The 19,721-nt window shown below is 49.3% G+C and overlaps 1 protein-coding gene across 3 annotated transcripts in view; it reads right to left on the bottom strand.

Moving 5' to 3' along the window:
* LRBA (LPS responsive beige-like anchor protein) overlaps positions 1-19,721 on the bottom strand; it is a 2,426,603-nt gene that overhangs the window by 157,445 nt on the left and 2,249,437 nt on the right. For all 3 annotated transcript variants that reach the window (XM_085641653.1, XM_085641654.1, XM_085641652.1), the window contains exon 53: positions 8,015-8,182. In XM_085641653.1, the coding sequence (XP_085497779.1) occupies positions 8,015-8,182 (168 nt within the window). The remainder of the gene's footprint in view (positions 1-8,014; positions 8,183-19,721) is intronic.

Consider the following 19,721-nt stretch of genomic DNA (forward strand, 5'->3'; position numbering starts at 1 on the left):
TCTAGCAGGAGGCGCATGCTTTGGGGTCAACAAGGTCAGCCCCAGGTGAAGTTTTAAATCTCCGGATTTGGCGAGGGAGGATTCACACACACGATCATTTCATCAGCAACCGATCTGACGGACACCTGTTACGGAATGACTCGAGGGGGCAGTGACCATCTTATCCCACAGACTTCGGCAAAAGGGACAGTTAGGGACAGACTGAGTGATACGGACGTCAACATCAGGCCGTCCTGGATTAGATTCCTTTATAAAACATGAATCATTTTCTCTCTTAAGAAGACGTTTCTGGACAACCTGGGCCGCCAGCATCGTCACCGGGAAACGACTGATAGATATGGCGCGTGGCAGTTCAAAGTCTCACATTCACTCGTGCTGCAATCCACTACCTGTGTGGATGGGGGGCCTGGTAGGAATTTCACCAAAAAAAGAGTTATTTGGGTTGGCACTCTGGATCTCGTTTTCTTTTAGTTCGGGTTTCCCCAAAGATCCCCTGTGTTGCTGCTTAGCACGCAAAAACGGACGGGCACACATGAAAAGGACTGCATGCTTTGGGCACATTATGTTCTTAACATTTTGCTGAATATGGTAAACATTTTCATAATTAAGTTTTTAAATCATTTTAATTGCCTCGCAGAAACCAGATCATAATTCTGAACAAGACAGGATGCAAAGTGGTAGATGTAAGCAAAGCTTCCCTTTGGTAAGCACAGAAGGAAGTAATTGATGAGGTTTTCTACTGTAGCCTTCATTAAGTACGTTTTAAATATCCACCCAGGAACACTCCACGTTAATTTGTGGTAAAAGCCCATTCCCATTACGCATTTTCGCAGTTGAAGAATTGAAAGCTTATACAAAAAGTGAAATGGAGGCCAGATCTTGAAAAGTACTCATTACGATGTTAAAGGCAGCCTCTGCACAGGGCTTGCTGTGACTAGAGGACTACTGAAAGCATTGTGTATGCCGTGACCGCACAGAAACCTTAAATAACCACTGCTAGTTAGGTTTGGCATTGTATCCAGAGGGGTTTTCAGGCATGGGCAAAGTGGGCTCTGGCCCAGGGCCCCAGTCTCTCAGGGAACACCCTGATACAGCCAGCTCTGTTCTGCAGTCTTGCCCTGATGACCTTGAATAATTATTAAACAGATTGTTTAAAATGTCGTTTTCCTTTCATTTTTTGATGTGGGTGATGTGTGAGAGTCTATTGCTGACATTTGGTAGAGAAATGTCGTGTTTATGTTTCATGGAACACCCATAAAAAAGTTTCTTTTAGGTCACAATAGGACCTCGCATATGAGAAATGGGAGGTGTCACAAATATCATTTGCAGTAATATTACTGAACTGCTGCTGTGGTGCAATATTGAAAAACACGTCACTATTATTATTATATTAGATGTGAACACAGTCATGGCCAAAGAGGGCATGAAAGAGCTGAAACTGAATCATAAATTCAAAGCGGTTTCGAACAGGGGCCACCGAAATACATTTGGCCCTGGGGCCCCAAAATCCTTAAAATATCCCTGATTGTATCACAAAGTTTGCCTGAGGTAGAATATTGCTTCTAAGACCTTACATTCGTTTGCATAAGTGTAAACATGCACATGGAACACTGAATTAATATTGAGGTATTTTAAGATATTATTGCATATTTTTGAGTAAGTTGTGACTCTTTCTACACTGACTGCTGTTGACAGAATGGAAATACGCAAGTAAAAACAGCTGAACGATTTGAAAGAATGTACAGTCCTTGGGACTTCTTCATAATTGTAGTATAAATCCAAACAAAACGTAATCTACTCTGCACAGCTTAAGTGTATCACAGATTCCCACCATCTTTCATATGAAATTCCAGAACGAGGCAGATGGCGAAGAATTTGGGAGCAAATACAGAAAAGAGGGTCAAGCCTGGTCAGAAAAGCAGATCACAGGTAGGGCTGTGATGCTCTTGTGGTTCCCATGTTCAGTCTGTAGGTGAAAACAGCCGGAAATCTTCAGCATGCATATGGAATTGCACTTGCCCCACCATGTACACCTGTTCAAATGGGTGGATGGATATTTGGAAAAGCAGCAGTTGGATGATCCCTGATGCACACAGCAAGAAAAGTAGGTGGTGCCATGCAGCTCAATGCTGATTTTGTTCAGCACATAAATGCTACCCATACACCCTGACGTCAGTTACTTCCTAGGTTGTCTTCGCCCCTAGACACCGAGCCCAACAGCAAATTGGCTTTCAACAGTGTGCAGAATTCTAGACTTGGGACCTATTGGCAGGAGGGTCTTCGAAGAGTCTGTGGTAAGATAAGGGCCTCTACCAGAAAGGGTGTTACCAGAGGCAAGTAACTTGTTCTTCTGATGCTTCTAAACACAGATTTCTCACCTTCTGATTAGACACCAAAGCTCCAAGTGGTGGGTCTGTGAACTGGCTCAAACCAAAAGTCTTGCAGGACAGAGCAGGAAAAATGCCCTTCTCAATGGATCTGAATTTCCAGACAGTAGTGCTCCGTGAACGTGTGGAGAACAGACCACGTAGCAGCCTTACAAATATTCAAAACAGGTAATCCACATGCCAACACAGTGGTAGCAGCCTCGGCTCTGGTGAAATAAGAACTTTGGAAGGGTAATACTTTGGCCAACATCAAAAGGAGTCACTACTATGGGCAGAAAGGAGGCTAAGGTTCTCAGAACCAGTATATTTGGAATGTATATGGTGTATTGTGGGTAACAAAGAGGGTTTGTAGTTCGCTCATTGACTGTTATGGCGAGGAGAAAAACTGTTGAGGGTGAGATAGTGCAATGGACAGCTATGTGACGGTTCAAAAGGAGTACACATAAGAAATGTAAGGATCAAGTTGATGTTCCACTGAGGCATAATGAAAGGAGATGGTGGAAACATATGTTGTTAATCTTTTTTAAAAAAAAACACATTGCAATGGGTGATTTAAACAAAGAGGGCTGTTCCGGCAACCTGTAGAAAAGCCAAAAGGGTTGACAAGTACCTTTTAACTGTGCCCGGTGCAAGTTCTTGCTGGGCTAAGGATAACACAAAAAGCAACACTTTCGAAAGCTTGGCCTGAAGAGGGTCAGTCTTCCAAGTAGCATACCAAGCTACAAACTTGTCCCAACAACAGGCATATACCGATTTGGAGGCGGGATGCCTGCCTCCCAAGATGACATTGACAACCTTGGAAGGAAGGTTGAATGTAGTCACTTGACTCCTCTCAAACTCCAGGCATGAAGGTGGAGATTGCGCACGCTCAGGTGCAAAGCCCTACCCTGTTTTTGCAACACAAGATCCTCCTGAAGCAGCAGCTTGATTGGAGGACAGATGCTTATGCCCAGGAGTTCTGGATACCACACTCTCCTTGCCCAATCCGCTGCCACTAGGATGTCTTGGGCCTAGTTGTCCTTATCTTCATCAGAACTCGAGGTAGAAAAGGTATATAGGATTCCCAAGCTCCACTCTAGGCCGAATGTGTCTCAGAAGAGGAGCCGTCTTGTAACCTCCAACACTCAAAGGTGCTGACATTGGGTGCTCTCAGCCTGAGGAGAGACGACTGAGCCAAGGTTCTCCCCATTTGTGAAAGACATCCTGCTCCATCTTCAGGGGGAACTGCATTTGTGATCCACTAGGTGTCAATGGCTGAGTTTGTCCTCCCTGGCGTTTATAGATGCAGTCAGGTGGTGTACCACCAGGAAAAGGCACTTTTAGAGTCGTAGCGCCTCCTGACACTCTAAAGTCCAAAACCCCACCTACCCTGCTTATTGTAGTACCACATGGCTGTGGTGTTGTCCATGAACACCTGTAACAGCCTCCCTATGATGGATGGCAGGAAGGTTTTCAATGTCAACCTGATGGCCTGCAACTCCAGTACACTGATGTGGAGTCAGGCCTCTCCCGGAGACCAGATGCCTCTAATCTCCACCTCCCCAAAACAGGAGTAATGCATCAGTCAAGACTGTCAGCACTGGGTGCGTTAAGAAGAGGGGTCTGTTACAGACTGTTGTGTGGTCCAGCAGCCACCACTTCTGTTTTTTTGCAATCACCTCCGAAATCTGAACGTGATCGGAGAAATCTCCCTGATGCTGTGCCCGCTTAGACTTTAGAATTCACTGCAGGGCCTTCATATGCCACATGGCGTGCTTGACAAGCAGAATACATCAGTCCCAACCACCTCAGTCAGTCTCACGGAGACCTAGGTCCAAGTCTAAAACATCAGATCATAGCCAGAATGTCCTGAACTCTCTGGGGGGAAGGTGCAAAATGCACGCTGTCCAGAATGGCTTCAATCAAGGGGAGCGTCTGTGAAGGAGTCAGGTGTGACTTTAGCATGTTGAACCCCAATGATACTGAGAGGTTCACCGGAGTCTGTAGATGGGTAGCAATTGCATGGGGTGAACCTGCCTTTAGCAGCCAGTTGTCGAGGTAGGGGGAAGACTGAAAACTCTGATCTCCGAAGATGTGCCGTAACCACCGTCACCACCTTCCTTAACACTTGAAGGCAATGGTGAGATTAAATGGGAGCACAGCAAACCAACTGCTTCTATCCCACATGAACCGCAGATAGCTCTCTGGTCCTGCAGGATAGAGATGTGAAAATTAGCGTCCTACAGGCCCAAAGCTACAATCCAGTCTCCTTGGGTTAAGGGCAGACAACATCTGGGCCAAGGTGAACATCTTAAATGTGTCCTTCCTCAGGAAGGCATTGAGAGGGCAAAGGTCTAGGAGAAGGCTAAGGTCTAGGAGAGGACTCGGGCCTTCGTCTGTTTTCAGCAACAGAAAGTAGCAGGAGAAGCAGCAGTGCCTACTTCTGATGCCAGTACCATCTCTATGGCTCCTTTGGAGAGAAGAGTCTACATTTCCTGCCGCAAGAGGAACAGATGGTCCTCCACTGGCCATTCTGAGGGGGATGAAAGATGCAGCAGCTGGTAAGAAATGGTAAAACATAACCTCGCTTAAAAATTTACAAGACCCAATTGTCCCAAATGATGGTCTGCCACCCTGACAGAAAATATTGGATCCTGCCTCGTACAGGGTGGCTGTGTGCCTCTAAGGGCACACTAAAGAGGCTTAGTGATTGTGGGACCTGGAGGGGCGGTGGGTTGGTCCACTTGTTGTCCCTGTTGTTTACATTGCCTATGGAGTTTGAGGCCATGATCAGGAAAAGGCTACGGAATCTGGTGGGCCGGCTGCATACATTGCCGATAGCACTGAAAGCCCCTATCATAGCCACCGAGGGGGTGAAATTAGAAAATTGGTTGTGTGGTAGGGCAGACAAGCCCAATGATCATGCTGTGACCCTACTATCCTTGAAGCACTCAAGGGTTGAGTCTACCTTCTCACCAAAAGGTCAAGAGCCATCAAAGGGCAAGTCCATCAATATGTACTTCACATCCCACAAAAAGCCTGTTCATCTCATCCAGGTATGTCTCCTGAAAGCTACAATTTAGATTGATTTAGCACCAGTCACAGAAATGTATATTGTCCAGCCACAGCAGATCATAAACGTTAACGCATTGTGGCCATCTTGAATGGCTGCACAAAGGCGGAGGTATATCATCCGGCAGAGCAAGGAGGACCTGAGCAACTGAGTCCCAAAGGGCGTGAGGGGTAACTGGCCTCATCCTGTGGTAGGGAAGGCAGTAGGGTTTACTTAACTTGTGGATGACTGTAAGACCAGCTTTCAGGTCAGGTGCTGCATCCGAGAGGCCAGGGAAGACAATGGCATTGTGCTATTTGCCTTTTGACTCAAGGGCGAGAACAATACTTTGCCCAAGCCCCAAGAAGAGTGTCTGTGAGTACTTACCTAAATGGCAGACGAGGGCCAGCACTGGGTTGCTCCTGCTGAAGCACCTCAGTGAGGATATTTGTTTCACCTCCATAGTGGGGAACTGGAGGTCAAGCACCTCAGCCCCCCTTCACATCACTGTAAATGAGGCAATTTGGCTCTGTGTCAGGCCTAGGTGGTGAAGTCGGCCCAGTGTCTGGCGAGTATCCAGGCCGCTGAAAAAGGTACCCTCTCAAAACACGGTGTACAGTTCAATACTTCAGAATTTCACAGGAGGAGCTCAACTGATGCCAGCCAAGGGTCCAGGATGTCAGGAGAAACCTTGTAGTGATCAGGAAGTTACTCCAACAGTTGCAGCAGGTCGGCTGGGCAGTTGAAGGGAGGCCTCTACAGTTTATTGTGTCCCTATAGCTCAGAACATGAGGTGATCCAACTAACCCTTGGAGCCACTCGGGTTAACTGGGATGAAAAAAGCAGCTCCAGTCTTCCTTCGCAGAGAACTGGGGAACAAGGCAAGCTTCAAGCAGCAGGGCAGTCCTCTGATATTAGCAGGGCAGTGCTCTGGAGAACAAGGCAGGCCTTAAGCAGCAGGACAGTCCTCTGGGCACCAAGGCTGGCCTCAAGCAGCAGGGCAGTCCTCTGGGAAACAAGGATGTCCCTCTCCTGTAATGTTCACAGGTCCAGGAGTGTATTGATGAGTGGCTCAGGAGGTCCAATATTTATACCTGGTGCCACGTTTTGAAGTGGAGGAAGCTTCTAGTCCACCACCACATCTGGGTCTGGAAAATTCCTTCCTCCTCCTGTTCAGGTTCCAAGAGGTCTAGGATGACAAAACGCTGGAGGCAGTGAGGCAAGGAACAGTTCCGCCTCTCCCAGACTGCAAGATAGTCTTCTCACAGCTACACCCAGGTCCTATTGTTCACTGTCTTGACCCAATACGCATTCCTGATGGAGAGCAAATAATAGGCCCAAGCAGCTGGAAACTCCGGTGAGGAATCAGAACGTTTAGGGCGGGTAAATGCCAACGTTTGAAAAGTATATGGTAACTAACCACAGGAGGATACCTGTAAACCCAGTTGAGACATGGGTAGATAATATGTAGCAAACACTGTCTCAACCGGTATTATTTAAAGGACAGTTTCACTTTCAAAGAAGCATGCACATAAAAGTTGCAAGAGAAGGGAACAGGTCAATTAATGTAATACTTGACGTGTATTAGATATGACATAAGGGAGGGTGAAATAGCAGCACTCAGTTACATTAAATGTACATATAACCTGTACAGACTTGTGCACAACCGTGCTGGTGAAAAATAAAGTGAATGGCGCAGGTGACAAGTGGGGTGTTGAAGGTCTTAAACATGATCTTTGTCATCTTTTCTCTGTTGGCCTTGGGGTTGAGTGGAGCTTCAATAAGAAGTACAGGATGTTCCTCTGGGGTAACACGGAGCTCATTGTAGCATGTGGGGTGCCAGATCTTTTCCATATCATCCTAGTTGGTGACAATACCGTGATCAATGGGGTACTTCAGGGTCAGGATACCACGCTTGCTCTGAGCTTCATCACTAACGTAGCTGTCTTTCTGGCCCATGCCAACCATTACACCCTGATGTCTTGGGCGCCCCATGATGGACGGGAAGACAGCAAGTGGAGCATCATCTCCAGCGAAGCCGGCTTTGCACATACCGGATCCATTGTCAACAACGAGTACGGCAATATCATCCTCCATTTTGATCTTTAGGTGGGTGGTTCCGGGGAGATGTGAGACAGTTCTTCCCATCGATCGTGGGATGCCCAAGTCATCAGGGTGTGATGGTTGGCATGGGCTTAAGAGGGGCAAGGCAGAGAGAAGGGATGAGTAGTGCACATGCAGATGGTAGCAAGGGAGAATATTACAGAAGGGCTATAAATACTGTAGTAGAAGTTAAGGAGTGGGAATGGCGAAGACCATAGTGGGAAATGGTTGCTTTGAGTGAGACGTACTTCGTTTATGTGAATGAAACAGTAGTTGAGGGGGTTTAACCAGTAATTAAATTTGCTCCAGCCCACATATAAAAGAGGGTTGTATAGCAAGATGTAATCCATGCAAATGACCATGTTCATGAGAAGATTGAAAAAGCGGCCTCGTAGGTTGCAGGTGAGTATACATTGTAAGAGGATATTCTACATTTTTTGTTCAGTTATAAACATTGCAATCCACGCTTACATATGGCAATATATTTACTTACTGCCAGGATTGTCTCCAATGCCGTTACTTTTGCCATTCCAGTACCAGAGCAGTAGGGTTGCATCACGAGATCCTGAGAGAATATAACAATCACCTCCAATATATGATTCAGAACGAGCTAGGCAAGTTACCACATCCCAGTGACCAAAGACTATCTGCATCAGCTTGCCTGTGAAGTACAAAAGAAACAGATGTAAAAAATATTCACAATCAAAACTAAAAGATGCTAACACTTAACAGTAAAGTATGACTTGCATAGTCAAGGTAATTCTGTACTTCTAAAACATTTCTTCCATGTGGATACATAATGCAGAAAGTATTTAGTAGGTGTTAGACCTGTCAGCCCTTTGGGTGGTCCCTCCTCATCATTATTTATTTTGTCCCACTTTTGCCTCAAACCCTGTTTGAATTTTTCCTTTTTGGGAACCACCAGACTTTTTAGTGTTGCTGCAGATTCAGGGAGCCATTTTACCTACCCCTGAAACTTCTGTCTGAGGGCCTGAAGCACAAAATGGTGGCCACCTGTGACATCACCAGCATCCACTGGAACCTACCAGCACCTTCCAGAACATTCCAGAACCCTGTGACAGTTGGAGGCGGTTTAGAATGTTGGGAAGCTAAGACAGAGAGTTGGCAGTTGGAGCTGGCAGTTGGCACCTGACTGGTGAGGAGTGAGCAGCAAAAACGTGAAGGAGGAAGGAGTGAAGCAGCAGGGGTGGAAACTTGTGCCTGGAGTGGGGTCCATAAACCCACCCTTGATACTAGTCCCTACTGACGGAGCCCAGCCTAGAGCCCTGTGTGGGAAGAAGTCAGAAAAACCATCCTGAGGACCTGGACAGCAGGAACAGGCCTTAGAGACAAGAGAACAGCAAGATCCTGACCTGGAAGCTGGTTTCCCTGAAGTCCGATGTCGAGTAGCCTAAGACCTGGAGCCCGAGGTGGAGAAGCGGCGCTGACTGGAAAAGCAGACGTCGTACCCGGAGCCGCCAGAGGTCGAGAGAGGGCGCCGTCAGAGGTCGTGAGGAATACCAGAGGTCGAGGAGGAAGTCACCCGAGGTCGAGTGAGCGGCGTCATCGGAGGAGTGAAGTCCGCCCTCCGGAGTCGTCGGAGACCGAGGTGAAGGGTAACGGAGGTCGGGAGTGAGGATCGCACTCCGGAGTCGCCGGAACCTGTGAGAATCGTGCCGGAGGTCGGGAGTGGAGGTCGCACTCCGGAGTCGCCGGAAACCTGTGAGGAGCACCGGAGGTCGGGAGTGAGGATCGCACTCCGGAGCCGCCGGAAGTCGACATCGAGGCAAGGCCGGCCGACGTCATCGAAGCCGAGGTCGCCATCGGACCGGAGCCGCCCGAAGTCGACATCGAGTAAGACTGCCCGACGCCATCGAATCGGAGGTCGAGATCGAACCGAGGCCGCTGACATCGAGACCGGATCCGCCTGCCGGCGTCGTCAAAGAACTGACATTGTGCCGAGGCCGCCGACATCGAACCGGAACCGCCTCACGGCATCGATACGACTCCAGCGGCGTCGGAGCATCAGAAAAAGGGCAGTAAGTGGAGTAGAGGGCGCCTAAGGCCCTGTGGAGACCTGAGAGACTGCTCTAAGGGGCTAGGGAGGTGCTGGAACCAACCTGACTGTGCCAGGGGTGAACTGGGACTAATCTAGAGAAGTTGTGTGGAGAGAGAGAGCCAGGTCTCTGGTATTTTCCCCCTTTATCTACCTCAGTTTAGGCCTCAGCCTTGACCAAGCCAGGGAGTAGACACCCCCAAGCCTTCCACATCCCCACAAGCTGTGCCTGGGCCAAATCAGCCCTTAGGAATTCAAAAGTGATCTGAATCCATGAGTGTCACTGTCAGCTTTTAAGTATTTATTAGGGGCACTGTATTTATTGTATTTAACCTATTTATTGTTCCACTGTATTTATTGGTCCACAGTATTTATTGATGCACAATATTTATTGGTTACAGTATTTATTGCCTCAGAATATTTAATTGCCTGTCTGTATTGCACTTTTATTTATGCCTTCAGTATTTATGATCACCCCTATTTATTGAATCATTAAGCCAGTATTTATTTGTCCTGCACTTTCTAAAAAGTTTGTATATTGTGATTGTTATTTATTTTCTCCAATCAGCAACTAAGAGAAAAAGCAGATAAAGAAAGTTATTTTCATAATTTTTACGGTGTAGAGTCGTTTTTGGAACGGATGCACGCATGGTTATTGTTTGGGTATGTTGTATGCTTAGCACGGAGCCTGATTCCTGACCACTCGAGCCAAGCTACCACAGTGTGTCCGGAAGACCACCACCACCACCCCTTCTAGTGTGGGAGTGGTTTTCCAACATAAATTGGTGTTCAGTGGTGGGATAGAGCTGTGCCTACGCATACTCAACAATAACTGTGGGTAGTCCATAGGCCTACACCGGGAGTTTTCTCAAGAGCGGCCTTCCTAATTGTGGGTTTTTGTTTTTTCCAAATTTACTCTGGTGGTGGGAGGAGGTATTATTAAAGGTACCCCCCTGCATAGTTACTGCACAAAAACCTGTCCTCTAACCTGAGTGGGCAAGATGGAGTTTGTACTAGAAAATCTAGAAACGTACACTGTGGCCCAACTCAGGGAGTTTTGCCAGCGGGAGGGGGTGTACTGTCCCCCAGGAGCAAAGAAGGGTGCACTCCAAACCAGCTTAAGGGCTTGGGGGGAGGCACGCCGAGAAAGCAAGGCTGAGGAGGAAGACAGGGATGGAGAGCCTGACCCCGAGGGGGCTGAGATGTACCAACCTGAGGTGGGGAACCTGTCAGCAGGGCCCAGAACCATTTCTAGGAAGGGCAGCAGTGCCTCTAGCGGTGGCTTGTCTGAGGTGGAGTTAACAGACCGGAGGGAGAAAAGACAGCTCACATGGGACTTAGCAAGGCTGGAGAAGGAGGAGCAGAGGATGGCCCATGAATTACGACTGAAAGAAATAGATCTTCAGATCTTGAGAATCGGGGCACAACCTGTTCCTAATGGTGGCAGCCAAACCCAAGAGATCACCAGGGAACCTAAACCATACCTGCCAAAGGACATAGTAGCTAGCTATGGAGTGGGCGACGATATCGCCAAGTGGCTAGCGGCCTATGAGGTCTCATTGAGGGCCCATGGGGTTCCAGAGAAGTACTGGGGAGGGGGATTGTACAAGTACATGCCTCCAGCGGGTAGGGATGCTTTATTGGCCCTCGAGGAGGATGAGCAGACCCACTACCCCACCATGAAACTGGCGCTCATCAGAAAGTTTGGACTAACACCTGAAAAGTACAGACAGAAGTTCAGGGGTAGTCACAAACTGGGCACGCAGAATTGGGTGGACTTCCTGGACTATGCGAAGAAGGCAATGGAAGGTTGGATTCAGGGCAGTGAAGTGAGGAACTACGAGGGGTTGTTTGACCTGGTACTGAAGGAACACCTGCTCGAGAAATGTTTCCCTGAACTGCGGCAACACCTGGTGGATAGCAAGCTGACCAGTCCCCGGAAGCTTGCTGAGGAGGCGGACATTTGGGCTAGTACCCGGGTGTCCACAAGGGGGACTGGAGGGGATACTCAAAAGGCCGGACAGGGCGCCCCCCAGAAGAAAGAGGGAGGGGAAAAGAAAAAGGAGTTCTCCAAAGGCCCCCAAAATAACTTCCAAGGGAAGGGAACAGGATTCACCCCTAAGGCTAACCCGCCCAGAAACCCTAATCCTGGCCAGAGTCAGCAGCCAAGGGTTGTCCATTGCTACGAGTGCGGTGGCGTTGGACACTATAAAGGAGATCCGAAGTGCCTGAAACGACCACCCCCTCCCACTGGAGGAAAGACCCCCGGAGTAGCTAGTGTAGTGCTCGGGGAGGAGATGCCCTTAACTAAGGGAAGGGAGTGGGCGGGTGTCACTTTAGTGTCCCTGGGAGAACGGGAGATGGTTCCTAAGATCCAGGTGCCCGCAAATACCGCAAAGTATGGGCAGTGGGTCACCATCAACGGCCAAAGAGGGGAGGCTCTGAGAGACACAGGAGCCAGTATGACTATGGTGCGTAGCCAACTGGTGTCTCCAGAGCAGGTAATTCCCGATGTACTCCACCCAGCCGCGATGGCTGACGGCAGAACAGGCCACTATCCAGTGGCCGAGGTTCCCTTTGAATGGGGGGGGGTTGCAGGTTCACTTCGAGTTGCCGTAAGCCCTGCCGTGCCAGTCGATTGTCTGCTGGGGAATGACATGGAGCACAACGCTTGGAAGGAGGTGGAATACCGGACTCACACTGAGATGCTGGGTACACCTGACTGGGCCTGTGTTAGCACAAGGTCCGCGACTACCCGAAGAGGGAGTTCATTTCGGCTGGAGCCTGGAACAAAGGCCCAGCCAGCTGCCAGTCAAGGGAAGAACCGAGGACAGGAGGAGCCTGCCTCGGCGTCCCCACCCCGTAGGACGGATAGGCCACCGGAGGTGGTGGACCAGGAGTCTGCGGTGGGGGACGTTACCAACCTGGAGGACCTACCCATCCCGGCCGAGTGGCACGTGGAGGGAGGCCCGTCCAGGGAGGAATTCTGCCAGGGCCAGAGGGAGTGCCCTACCCTTGAGGGGCTGAGGCGACAGGCCGAAGCCCAGGCAGCAGGGAACGTTGAAGGGAACTACAGTGTTTACTGGGAGGATGGCCTCCTCTACAGTGAACCCAAGGCACCCCTACACGGATCGTCACGAGCCTTGGTAGTTCCTCAACGTTATCGAGCCTTCCTTCTGGAGTTGGCTCACGAGATACCATTGGCAGGACACCTGGGACAAGACAAGACCTTCGCCCGTCTTGTCCCACACTTTTATTGGCCTCAGATGAAAGTGTCGTCCGATACCTACTGCCGGACATGTGTGTCTTGCCAAGCCAGTGGGAAAACAGGGGTGAAGCTGAAAGCTCCCCTGGAACCACTTCCTGTCGTTAGCACCCCCTTTGAAAGGGTGGGCATCGACATTGTGGGTCCATTAGATCCGCCAACTACAGCTGGTCACCGGTTTATCCTGGTTCTGGTGGATCATGCCACACGGTACCCAGAGGCAATACCTCTGAGGACCATAACAGCACCTGTTGTGGCAAGGGCCCTGATGGGAATCTTTACCCGAGTGGGTTTTCCCAAGGAAGTTGTGTCCGACAGGGGAACCAACTTCATGTCAGCGTATAAGCGGGCAATGTGGAAGGAGTGTGGAGTGACATACCGGTTCACAACTCCTTACCACCCCCAGACCAATGGTCTGGTGGAGAGGTTTAATAAAACCTTGAAGGGCATGATCAGAAGTCTGCCTGAAAGCCTGCGGAGGAAATGGGACGTCCTCCTACCCTGTTTACTTTTTTCCTACAGGGAAGTGCCACAGAAGGGAGTGGGCTTCAGCCCCTTCGAGCTTCTGTATGGGCACCCTGTACGTGGACCTCTCAACCTGGTGAGAGACGGATGGGAAAGAACTCCCAGAAAGCTTCCCCAGGATGTGGTGAGCTACATGCTGGTCTTCCGGAGCCAAATGGCTAAGTTGTGGAAGCAAGCTTCTGACAACTTGGAAGCCAGCCAAGCAGTAATGAAGGCGTGGTATGACCACAATGCTCACCCGGTGGAGTTGGAGCCTGGCCAGAAAGTGTGGGTGATCGAACCGGGAGAGCTTAGTGCCCTCCAGGATCGCTGGTCAGGACCCTTTGAGGTGTTGGAGAAGAAGGGTAAGGCTACCTACTTGGTGGACCTGAAGACCCCTCGTCAGCCCCTGCGGGTGCTGCATGCCAACCGCCTCAAACCCCACCATGAGAGGCCCGAAGTCATCTTGATGATGGTGACTGACGGAGGAGAGGACGTGGAAAGCGAGCCTCTCCCTGATCTGTTTGCGTCTCAAGAGAAGGATGGGTCGGTGGAGGGAGTGATTCTCTCCCCATCTCTAACTCCTGAACAGCAGGAGGACTGTCGCCAGGTCCTGGGGCAGTACTCCTCGTTGTTCTCCCTTGTCCCGGGTAGGACTCACCTGTGCGTCCATGACGTGGACACAGGAGACAGCCCACCTGTGAAGTCCAAGATCTACCGGATGTCAGACAAGGTGAAGGCCAGCATTCATAGTGAAGTCACTAAGATGCTGGAGCTAGGAGTGATCGAACCTTCCAGCAGCCCCTGGTCCAGTCCGGTGGTGTTAGTACCAAAAGCTGCACCACCGGGTGCCCAACCAGAACTGAGGTTCTGTGTGGACTATCGGGGACTGAATTCAGTGACCAAAACTGATGCTCATCCGATCCCTAGGGCGGATGAATTGATTGACCGGCTGGGAGCTGCCCAATATCTAAGTACCTTTGACCTTACTTCTGGGTACTGGCAGATCTCTTTGACTGATGGAGCAAGGGAAAGGTCAGCCTTCTCCACGCCCAATGGCCACTACCAGTTCTGTGTGATGCCCTTTGGGCTCAAGAACGCACCTGCCACGTTTCAGCGCCTGGTAAACCAGATCCTCACCGGAATGGAGAGTTTCTCTGCTGCTTATCTGGATGACATAGCCGTCTTCAGTAACAGCTGGGAGGATCACTTGCGTCACCTGCAAGCTGTTCTCCAGGCCCTGAGACAAGCTGGATTGACGATCAAGGCCAGCAAGTGCCAGATCGGGCAGGGGTCGGTAGTGTACCTTGGACACTTGGTGGGTAGGGGAGCGGTGCAACCCCTCCAGGCGAAGATCGAGGCCATCATGGCCTGGGAACCCCCCAAGACTCAGACTGAGGTCCGAGCATTTTTGGGCCTCACGGGATACTACCGTCGCTTCGTGAAGGGATACGGTACCATCGTAGCCCCCCTCACGGAGCTCACGTCCAAGAAACAACCTCGACGGGTAGTCTGGACGGAGGCTTGTCAGCAAGCCTTTGAGAGATTGAAGAAAGCCATGTGCGAGGCCCCGGTCTTAAGGGCCCCAGACTTTTCCAAGGAGTTCATTGTCCAGACAGATGCATCAGAACATGGCATTGGGGCAGTGTTATCGCAACTCAACGAAGAGGGTCTGGATCAACCCGTGGTCTTCCTATCCCGGAGACTACTTCCCAGGGAACAGAAGTGGAGTGCAATAGAGCGTGAAGCCTTTGCAGTGGTATGGGCTCTGAAGAAGTTGCGGCCATACCTGTTTGGCTCGCACTTCCTGGTTCAGACCGACCACAGACCCCTTCGTTGGCTGATGCAAATGAAGGGGGAGAATCCCAAGTTGTTGAGGTGGTCTATTTCCCTACAGGGAATGGACTTTCAGGTGGAACATCGGCCTGGAGTGGACCACGCCAATGCAGACGGTCTCTCAAGGTATTTCCGCCTTAGTGATGAGAACTCCCAAGGGGTTGGGTAGCTCTCCCCACTTTCAGCTGGGGGGGACGCGTGTTAGACCTGTCAGCCCTTTGGGTGGTCCCTCCTCATCATTATTTATTTTGTCCCACTTTTGCCTCAAACCCTGTTTGAATTTTTCCTTTTTGGGAACCACCAGACTTTTTAGTGTTGCTGCAGATTCAGGGAGCCATTTTACCTACCCCTGAAACTTCTGTCTGAGGGCCTGAAGCACAAAATGGTGGCCACCTGTGACATCACCAGCATCCACTGGAACCTACCAGCACCTTCCAGAACATTCCAGAACCCTGTGACAGTTGGAGGCGGTTTAGAATGTTGGGAAGCTAAGACAGAGAGTTGGCAGTTGGAGCTGGCAGTTGGCACCTGACTGGTGAGGAGTGAGCAGCAAAAACGTGAAGGAGGAAGGAGTGAAGCAGCAGGGGTGGAAACTTGTGCCTGGAGTGGGGTCCATAAACCCACCCTTGATACTAGTCCCTACTGACGGAGCCCAGCCTAGAGCCCTGTGTGGGAAGAAGTCAGAAAAACCATCCTGAGGACCTGGACAGCAGGAACAGGCCTTAGAGACAAGAGAACAGCAAGATCCTGACCTGGAAGCTGGTTTCCCTGAAGTCCGACGTCGAGTAGCCTAAGACCTGGAGCCCGAGGTGGAGAAGCGGCGCTGACTGGAAAAGCAGACGTCGTACCCGGAGCCGCCAGAGGTCGAGAGAGGGCGCCGTCAGAGGTCGTGAGGAATACCAGAGGTCGAGGAGGAAGTCACCCGAGGTCGAGTGAGCGGCGTCATCGGAGGAGTGAAGTCCGCCCTCCGGAGTCGTCGGAGACCGAGGAGAAGGGTAACGGAGGTCGGGAGTGAGGATCGCACTCCGGAGTCGCCGGAACCTGTGAGAATCGTGCCGGAGGTCGGGAGTGGAGGTCGCACTCCGGAGTCGCCGGAAACCTGTGAGGAGCACCGGAGGTCGGGAGTGAGGATCGCACTCCGGAGCCGCCGGAAGTCGACATCGAGGCAAGGCCGGCCGACGTCATCGAAGCCGAGGTCGCCATCGGACCGGAGCCGCCCGAAGTCGACATCGAGTAAGACTGCCCGACGCCATCGAATCGGAGGTCGAGATCGAACCGAGGCCGCTGACATCGAGACCGGATCCGCCTGCCGGCGTCGTCAAAGAACTGACATTGTGCCGAGGCCGCCGACATCGAACCGGAACCGCCTCACGGCATCGATACGACTCCAGCGGCGTCGGAGCATCAGAAAAAGGGCAGTAAGTGGAGTAGAGGGCGCCTAAGGCCCTGTGGAGACCTGAGAGACTGCTCTAAGGGGCTAGGGAGGTGCTGGAACCAACCTGACTGTGCCAGGGGTGAACTGGGACTAATCTAGAGAAGTTGTGTGGAGAGAGAGAGCCAGGTCTCTGGTATTTTCCCCCTTTATCTACCTCAGTTTAGGCCTCAGCCTTGACCAAGCCAGGGAGTAGACACCCCCAAGCCTTCCACATCCCCACAAGCTGTGCCTGGGCCAAATCAGCCCTTAGGAATTCAAAAGTGATCTGAATCCATGAGTGTCACTGTCAGCTTTTAAGTATTTATTAGGGGCACTGTATTTATTGTATTTAACCTATTTATTGTTCCACTGTATTTATTGGTCCACAGTATTTATTGATGCACAATATTTATTGGTTACAGTATTTATTGCCTCAGAATATTTAATTGCCTGTCTGTATTGCACTTTTATTTATGCCTTCAGTATTTATGATCACCCCTATTTATTGAATCATTAAGCCAGTATTTATTTGTCCTGCACTTTCTAAAAAGTTTGTATATTGTGATTGTTATTTATTTTCTCCAATCAGCAACTAAGAGAAAAAGCAGATAAAGAAAGTTATTTTCATAATTTTTACGGTGTAGAGTCGTTTTTGGAACGGATGCACGCATGGTTATTGTTTGGGTATGTTGTATGCTTAGCACGGAGCCTGATTCCTGACCACTCGAGCCAAGCTACCACAGTGTGTCCGGAAGACCACCACCACCCCTTCTAGTGTGGGAGTGGTTTTCCAACAGTAGGTATTTAGGGAATGGGTAAAGATTACATCACAGGTGACCTTACTTATTTGGATTCGAATGCACAAATGCCACTTGAAAAACGCCTATTTAGTCCTGCTCTTCTGGAAGCTAATTTCCCTGTCCCTCTCTCCTACCGCTCTCACAAACTTCCTGGTGGCAGAGTATGCCGCCATGCCCCTTATATTCTCCAAGGCACTCTTTTATTCCAGGATGCAGGCTTCAGTACTAGCATACTGTAACTGACACAGCATCAAAAACATTTCAGTAGCCAGCCAAGCAGATAATTTTTTTTTCAAACACAGGATCAAATCCCTTCCATATATACTTACCTTTCTTGCTCATTAATTGTCCAACCCTAATCGCTTTTTAAAATGTAATCGAGTGATTTGCAACTTGTATATATGTAACTCTAACCACTAGTATCTGTAGTAGACGTATGTACTTACTATAATTCTTTTGTGAATTTAGAGTTTTTCTGTTTGTATCTTTTATGTAACTCATGATCTCCAAAGTCCTTATGTAATGTAACTGGTCCTTTTGTAAAGCGTTCTGACACCTTTGGGTAAAGTTTGTGCTATATAAAATCGCATTAAATAAAATAAATTAAAAAGTAACTCTTTGAGGCCCACCTAACACTTCTTGTAATACAAATATCTCAAAAACTACGGAATGGATTTACACCAAACCAAGCAAACCTCTGAGGGAAATTCTAATTACATTCCAAACTTGGGAGTACTTCAGTTAAGCAGTTTCTGCACAAGCTCAGAGCAAACTTTCATATCAGATTAAAATGAAAAATATCACTTTTTGAACCCACTTTACTTGACACCCCCCGCCCCCCCCCCCCCCCCCGTTTGAACAGAAATATCCCATGCATGGCTCTGGAGAGCGTACGACTTGGCTCCGAGTTTCCAATGTAGCGTCTGCCCAGATATTTGTGACTTTAGGCCCCTGCGCACACGACAATCATGCATGTACATTGTAGGTTGGCAATAGAAATGGACAGACCCAGAGCACGGCTTTGTGGGCTGGAGCGGCCCACCATTTGCATCACTCCTTTTCTGCGTCTGCCCTTTCTCAGTTCACTGGGCTCCTGAGAACAGAAAGTGGAGGCGGACACGGATTACAACTGTAGAACGGGTCTCCTAACTGTCACCTGCAGAAGGAGAATTGCTCAATAGCAACTCTCATTTAAAATGGTTGTCTAGCTCATTGAAACAGGGTTCTTTGTTTCGTCTGTATGAAATATAGGTATTGTATGTATGTGTGGATATTATACCAGATGGTAATTTTAGAGAGCCTGCAGACAGTAATTTGAATTGCAGGGCACCTACAAAGCATAGTTAAAGTCCCTTGAAATGAAACAGACTCTAAAATGTGCATCCTAGCCCCTACCAGCTTCATTCTTACCCAAAGGGGTTATTCCAATCAGCTTTAGAGTTAGCTGATGAGGTCACCACTTCCTCTTTTGTGCCTATGCTTTGAATCTCTCTGACCGGGAGATCACAACCCCAACCCCTCCTTCTGGCTGATACTAGAGGACAAAGAGTGTGGATTGAGCAGTGTGGAAGAATTATGCACAAGGGCAGGTACCACCTATGATCAGTCCTAGAGCTGGGTCTGTGGAATCCACATCCTCTGACTAAAAACTCAAAGGTTGTGTTCCAGGATTTCTCATCAACCAGTGCCAGGGGCCCTACACCAATGGAGCTTATTGAAGACTGCTGAACTCCAGGGCTGGGGGGAGGTGACTGACTGACAACTATTGACAGATTCACACCTATTCTGAAAGTCTCCACCTTTTCCACACCCTTCACAGATGCTTGGAAACAGGCAACTGTCCTCCCATTGCTGAGGAAGCCCTCCATGACTCTTCCATAATCGCTAACTAAAGATCGATCTACCTGCTACCATTCCAAGCCAAGGTCTTGTTGCAGGAATTCTGCTCATGCAGAGAACTATGCGCAGGAAACCAGGACCTCGGTGTATTGTTGTGTACCAAAAAAGCCACCTCAGTACCCAGAACCCCAATCCGACTAGCATTAGTGTCTCATTCGTTCTCCGTACTACAGCACAGCGACCAATGATTAGACAACCTAGAACATGCGACTTAGTAAACTCTCAGGAATAGTGGGAAACGAGAACATTTTCGTTCACATTCATACTTGTCCACAATGTGAGTAAACAGACACTGCATAGTTTAAAATGTTTATTTTTAACTAACGTGCTCTAAGATGCAGTACTCTAGCCAACATGAGCAGCATAATGCATAAAAACAATATAATTCCATAAAGCACAAAAGAGGAAATCATATTATAATGACAG

Source organism: Triturus cristatus, chromosome 2_2, assembly GCF_964204655.1.
Source record: "Triturus cristatus chromosome 2_2, aTriCri1.1, whole genome shotgun sequence".
NCBI classification, from domain to species: domain Eukaryota; kingdom Metazoa; phylum Chordata; class Amphibia; order Caudata; family Salamandridae; genus Triturus; species Triturus cristatus.